The 6210-nt window shown below is 48.9% G+C and overlaps 1 protein-coding gene across 1 annotated transcript in view; it reads left to right on the forward strand.

Moving 5' to 3' along the window:
• The window catches only part of PLK1 (polo like kinase 1), an 11861-nt gene extending 5700 nt beyond the window's left edge, over nucleotides 1–6161 (forward strand). The window contains exons 5-10 of the mRNA XM_040257862.1: nucleotides 840–1059; nucleotides 3589–3744; nucleotides 4746–4823; nucleotides 4991–5145; nucleotides 5245–5427; nucleotides 5668–6161. Coding sequence (XP_040113796.1) covers nucleotides 840–1059; nucleotides 3589–3744; nucleotides 4746–4823; nucleotides 4991–5145; nucleotides 5245–5427; nucleotides 5668–5874 — 999 coding nt within the window. The 3' untranslated portion in view covers nucleotides 5875–6161. The remainder of the gene's footprint in view (nucleotides 1–839; nucleotides 1060–3588; nucleotides 3745–4745; nucleotides 4824–4990; nucleotides 5146–5244; nucleotides 5428–5667) is intronic.
• Nucleotides 6162–6210: the final 49 nt, after the last annotated feature.

Raw genomic sequence — 6210 nt, forward strand, 5'->3', positions numbered from 1 at the left:
CTTCTCTGTGCCTATTTCCTCATCTGCAAAATTGGTCACGGAATTTCGAACCACCGTGAAGGCGAAGTGGCGTGCTTTTGCAGCCCCCAGCAAGAGTGCATTGAGAGGGATAGTCTGCAACAGTCTGGCACACAGCTGCTTCCACAGTTTGGCCTCTGTCTTATGTGAAGCCGAGAGCCCTGTCTCCATCAGGACGGATGGGCTGAATCTGTTACAGAGGGTCAATTATCGGGTCGAGTAGAGCAGTTCCCAGTGTGGGGGTTGCACCTGACTGCCTCGGTGTGGGTGCTGGCTCCACCACTCACTCAGGATGTATCTTAGGCACTTGACTTCTCTGTGCCTATTTCCTCATCTGCAAAAGAGGGATGGTACTAGAGAGCTTCAGTCCTTGGGTGTTTGTCTGAGGGTTAAGTGAGTTCATCTACATGAAGTGCTTACAATATTTTGCTGGTAGATAGTAAGTACAAAGTTGATGCTAGGCTTTACTGTGCATTTGACCTACCCTGGGTTGGGTCTCCTTACCAGGGCTCCAAGCTTGGTGCTGTGTCCCCACTTTATAGATGAAGATACAAAGGCCCAGAAAGTTGGATTGGTTGGCACAGCTGGTGTTGAGGGACAGAACTGGGACTTACACCAGGCCTTTATGACTTCCAAGCCTTTGTTTTCAAGTGCTGTTCTAGTGGTGAGCAACTTGTCAACTTAGTAAAGCTGCCAGTGGAAACTTGGGACGTTTATAGCCACTGAACAGGGTATATTTGGGGCCGGGTAGGGGGTGGTGGTGCAGCAGCTTGGTCGGTCCCGTGTCATATCCTGCTTATGACTCCCCACCTCCCCTCCAGCACATCAACCCCGTGGCCTCCTCCCTCATCAAGAAGATGCTTCAGCCAGATCCCAGTGCCCGCCCAACCATTCACGAGCTGCTCAATGACGAGTTTTTCACTTCCGGCTATATCCCTGCTCGCCTCCCCATCACCTGCCTCACCATTCCACCGAGGTTTTCAATCGCTCCCAGTAGCCTGGACCCCAGCAACCGGAAGCCTCTCACCATCCTCAATAAAGGTAAACCAGAGTGTGGGTAGACAGACAGCCTTGCCTGCCTCCGTGTGTGAATGGATGGTCCCCAAAGCTCAGGTGTGCAGTAGGACAGGCTCCCGTCTTTGAATCCATGGTCCCCATCCTCATGTGGCAAACGCCTTTCCCCATAGCCCTGTCAGGGAAGATAGACCTTACTGTGACTGAGTCAGACCTGTCATGTCCGGAGAGAAGAGAGTGGCTAAATGCCATGCCTGAATAATTCTTAATATATATTTTTTAAATCGTTGATATCGCCCTGCATGGTTCATTGGAAAAAATGTTGAGAAGCTTCAGATACACACATGGAGCACAATGTGCGTGGGACCCACATCGCCACCAGGGTCAACACTCGCTAAGATTTGTAGTGTTGGCTTCATCACTCCTTGTTTGTTCCTTTGAAGTATTTTTGAAGTTAATTCCAGACGTCTTGCCATTTTACCCCCAGGAACTTCTGTACGCATCTCTCTAAAAGGATAGACATTTTCTTACAAAACCACATCTCATTGCTTGGTTTGTCCTTGTTTCTAGGTCTCTTCAGAGAGCAGAATTAGAAAATACATAACTGGGGTGGGGATCTCTAATTATATGTGTGTGTGTGTGTGTGTATTGTTTTTGTCCCAAACAATATGATAGTAAGTTGTACACATTCGGGCCTTTACTACTTAGTACTTCAGTGTATATTTCCTAAAAACAATTCTTTTACGTAACCACAACACAGGACATAGTTATCAAGTTCAGGAAATTGAAATTGGTGCAAACTTGTCTTACAGCAGTCTTTTTCTCCACTGTGAAATTACTACTTTAATTCTCTTTTGGTAATTTGTCAGGGTCTAATTTAATATTATAGGATCTTTAATTTTATGCTTGTATTTCTTTTTCTCTTACAATGAAAACCTTGTTTGTTTACACGGTATACATGAATTTTCAACATATATAAAGTATTATGAAACTATGTTTATTTCCATGCAGTTCTTTTTGTCCTTAGACTATATTTCACACACACACACACACACAGAAAAACCCCAAGAAAAGCCACTTGAATATTTCTCTGTGTGGATATAGCACAACTTTATGAGTTTCAGTTTTGACACTGCTGTTTTAAGGATTACCTTTTTCTTTTTGCTTTAATTTTTGATACTTTCTTTGGTTATATGAATATTTCCTTTGATTGGTGATCACTTGGTTAAGGTGGCGCCTCCACTGCATAGCTACTGTTTTTCCTTTGGTGATTAATTTATACCCCATGGGGAGCTTCTCTGAGAGAATACTACTCAGACTTTAGTTCACTGATGTTAGCATCCGTGGTGGATGCAACAGCAGTTATTACTGTGGTATTCTAATGGTGATTTTTCCCCTTTTCTTGTTCCTTCTACATCTGTTAATCAAACTTCTTCTGTAAGGAAGAGCTGTCACTTCTCTCCCATTCATTTATTTGGTTGGTATGGACTCATGGATATTTATTGTTAGAGCTATAAGACAATATTGTTATTTTAAAGGATTGCTTTTTTTTTTTTTTTAGTTTTAGATCTTGAACATAAAGCAAAACCCAGAATTAGAGTGAACTTTTTGGGGAATACATAAATCCCATTTTTCATCATCTGTTTTTAATAATTATCATCGTCTGCCTATACTTGTTTTTATCATTTCCACCTTCTTCCTTTTCTTTCTGCTAGATTTTTTGGGGGGGAAGGTTTTGTTTTGTTTGCTCTTTCCTGTGGTTTGCGAGTCCTCAACCAGGTACTGAACCCACGGCAGTGAAAGAACTGAGTCCTAACCACTAGATCGCCAGGGAATTCTCTTGCTAGAGTTTTTAAAGCAAGTCTCGAATATTCTATTCTTTCAAACTTAAATCTTTATCATAGCATAGATTTTTTTTAATTGAAAATTCAGATCTTTAAATATTTTAAGAATTTCGTATTATACAAGAGGAGCTAGCACATGTTGGTGGGGAAAGAATTAAACTTTCAAGCATCAAAGGCAATAAAAATCATCCATGATTCCACCACCCAAATACACCTAGTCTTAAAATTTCAGGGTGTATCTTTTTAGATTTCAGTCACGTATAAGTACATAAAGCAGATTTTAGGGGGGAGAACCTCTTATGTTTTCATTAAATGCCTGTTAGGCCATCTTATGGGTTGCAATTTACTGAGCCCTCCTGTTTTCCTGGATACAGAAGATGCTTTTAATTCTTAGACTGAAGCCAGGCAGCTCCAAGCTGCTGAAGACCAGAGGTGCCCAGCACTGGGTCGGAGGCCTGAGTGTCTAAAGCATTATGGCTGTGTGTGGCCATGAAGCCTGTCTACAGGGCCTGGCTTGGCCCGGCCCTGGAGGTATCAGCAAGTAAGTTTCAGGTGTTGTCACATGAGCAGGGCAGCTCCTGCTCTAATAACCTGCTGCTTACCTAAAGCAGTGGCAGCATAAAGAGCTTCTCGAGCTGTGGTTGGGGGTCCCAGGCCCTCAAATCCTGCAGCCTTTGTGCCCAGCTAATGACCGTGTCTCCTCTCCTTACAGGCATGGAGAACCCCGTGCCTGAACGTCCCCGGGAGAAAGAGGAACCAGTGGTGCGGGAGGCCAGTGAGCCCGTCGACTGCCACCTCAGCGACATGTTACAGCAGCTGCACAGCGTAAACGCCTCCAAGCCCTCAGAGCGGGGGCTTGTGAGGCAAGGTGGGCGCTGGGCCAGGCCACCTGGAGAGGGCAGGGAGGTCTCAGCCCCAGAGTGCTGGCAGCTTGTCCAGGCCCCCGACTCCACAATGCCTTTCCTTCTCCCATTTCCTGTACATTACAGCCCAGGGAAGTTGGCCTGCTGGCTCAGGCCCTCCATGGTCAGGCCTCTCCTTTCTTTTTGTGACTCATCTGTTCTGTCTCCACAAGTGCCCCACCTTTCAGCAACTTCATATGCTGCCTGCGTGCTTCTGCACACACTGTCTCTTCTGCTCAGGGGATTTCTCTGTGGCCTCAAGACAGTGGAAATAACAGACCAGGCGTGCTCCAGCTTCAGGGCCTTTGCTCACACCGTTCCCTTCCCCCAGCACTCGCTTCATGCAGATCCCTGCATGGCTGACACCAACCCCTTCATGAGCTTCCACCAGCATCACCCCTGTGGGCATCTCCCGGCCCCCAACTCCTAGCGTTTCTCCTCCCCCGTACCTGCTTTATGTTTTCGCCACAACACTTCCCATCTAACAAAGTTTCCACATTTGTTTATTGTATTTGAAAGAGGGGATTATTGCATGCGTGGAACATCACATTTTCATACATCTGAAATTAGCTTCTGTTACAATTTTTTAATCACTCAAAACTCACTGATTCTCACCATGATAGTTATAAGTAACTTACATTTCTGTGCATATTCATTTTGATTGGTCTCTAGCCCTGGAGCCAGTATGTAGGCTCTGGGAAGTGGGTTTTGTCTTTGCTCACTATGCCTGTGATGGCACCTGGCACCCAGTGGGCCTTTGAGAAATGGGTCAGCTGAACACATGAGTAGACTCGGCATGCTGCACTGTGACTTGCTGCCTGTCTCAGCTGCTTGACGGCAGAGGCCCGGCTCTGCTCTCCTCTGGGGCCCCAGGCCTCTGGACCGAGTTCCCTGGTGTGGGCCACCTGAGTACATCAGAGGGGAGGAGGCTGGTCCTGACTGGTTGTCTTGTCTGTTTCTGTCCCAGAGGAGGCCGAGGACCCTGCGTGCATCCCCATCTTCTGGGTCAGCAAGTGGGTGGACTATTCGGACAAGTATGGCCTCGGTAGGTTTCTCCCAGGTGGGTGGGTAGCTTGAGACCCTCCTAGTTGTTACAGGCACTTGCTTTTCTTGACTCTCGGGTCCTCTTCCCTCAGCACTCTTCTGTCTGCATCCCAGGCCTCCCAGCTGCAGCTCCCACTCCCCCTTTCTGAGGTCTCCCCTTACCACTAGGGTACCAGCTGTGTGACAACAGCGTCGGGGTGCTCTTCAACGACTCCACACGCCTCATCCTCTACAATGACGGTGACAGCCTACAGTACATCGAGCGCGACGGCTCAGAGTCCTACCTCACCGTGAGTTCCCACCCCAACTCCTTGATAAAGAAGGTAAGTGCTGGCTGGCCTGTGCGGTCCTGTGTTGCAGGGTGAGGGCCGTGCCCGAGGACAGGCTCCAACTCTGGACTCCTTCTCACACCCTCCAACCAGATCACCCTCCTGAAGTATTTCCGAAACTACATGAGCGAGCACTTGCTGAAGGCGGGCGCCAACATCACGCCTCGGGAAGGCGACGAGCTGGCCCGGCTCCCCTACCTGCGGACCTGGTTCCGTACCCGCAGTGCCATCATCCTGCACCTCAGTAATGGCTGTGTGCAGATCAACTTCTTCCAGGTGAGCCGGGCCCTGGAAGATTGGGGTGGGGTGTCTGTGCCTCTCTGCCAGCTCACAGAGTTGGGTGGGGAGTGGGGGGCATGGACCTATCCTTGGCAGCAGCAGTAGAAAGAAATGAAATGTGTCCCCCTCCTGCCAGCTGGCCCATCTTTCGTCTACTCCTGCCAACACACAGTAGCAGCTGGGGTCTTCAATCACCAATAACCCCCTCTGTCCATCTTCTGGCCCTCTCCCTCACAGGACCACACCAAACTCATCCTGTGCCCACTGATGGCTGCCGTAACCTACATCGACGAGAAGCGGGACTTCCGTACATACCGCCTGAGCCTCCTGGAGGAGTACGGCTGTTCCAAGGAGCTGGCCAGCCGGCTGCGCTACGCCCGTGCCATGGTGGACAAGCTGCTGAGCTCGCGCTCGGCCGCCAACCGCCTCAAGGCCTCCTCATAGCCCCCTGCCCCCTGGACTGGCGCCCTCCTCCTGCAGCTAGCACCTTGGCCCACGCTGGTTAGCACCGTGGAGCTATTTTATAGTGTGTCCCCAGCCCTGGGGGCCGGGGCAAGAACTTCATCATCCCTGCAGGTGGGGGCTGCTGTGTAAGTTATTTTTGTACATGTTCCGTGTGGGTTCTGTGGCCTCCCCTTGCCCTCAGGCCCACGCTATGAATTGTACAGAATGTGGCTGTTGAATTCAGGACTGTCCTTGGCTTTATACACATTAAACATATGTGAATCTTCCTTTCCTTCTTGTGTTCCCCGAGGGGCACACGCTGTTGCTCCAGTGGCC

Source organism: Oryx dammah, unplaced genomic scaffold, assembly GCF_014754425.2.
Source record: "Oryx dammah isolate SB20612 unplaced genomic scaffold, SCBI_Odam_1.1 HiC_scaffold_2, whole genome shotgun sequence".
Classification (NCBI taxonomy): Eukaryota; Metazoa; Chordata; class Mammalia; order Artiodactyla; family Bovidae; genus Oryx; species Oryx dammah.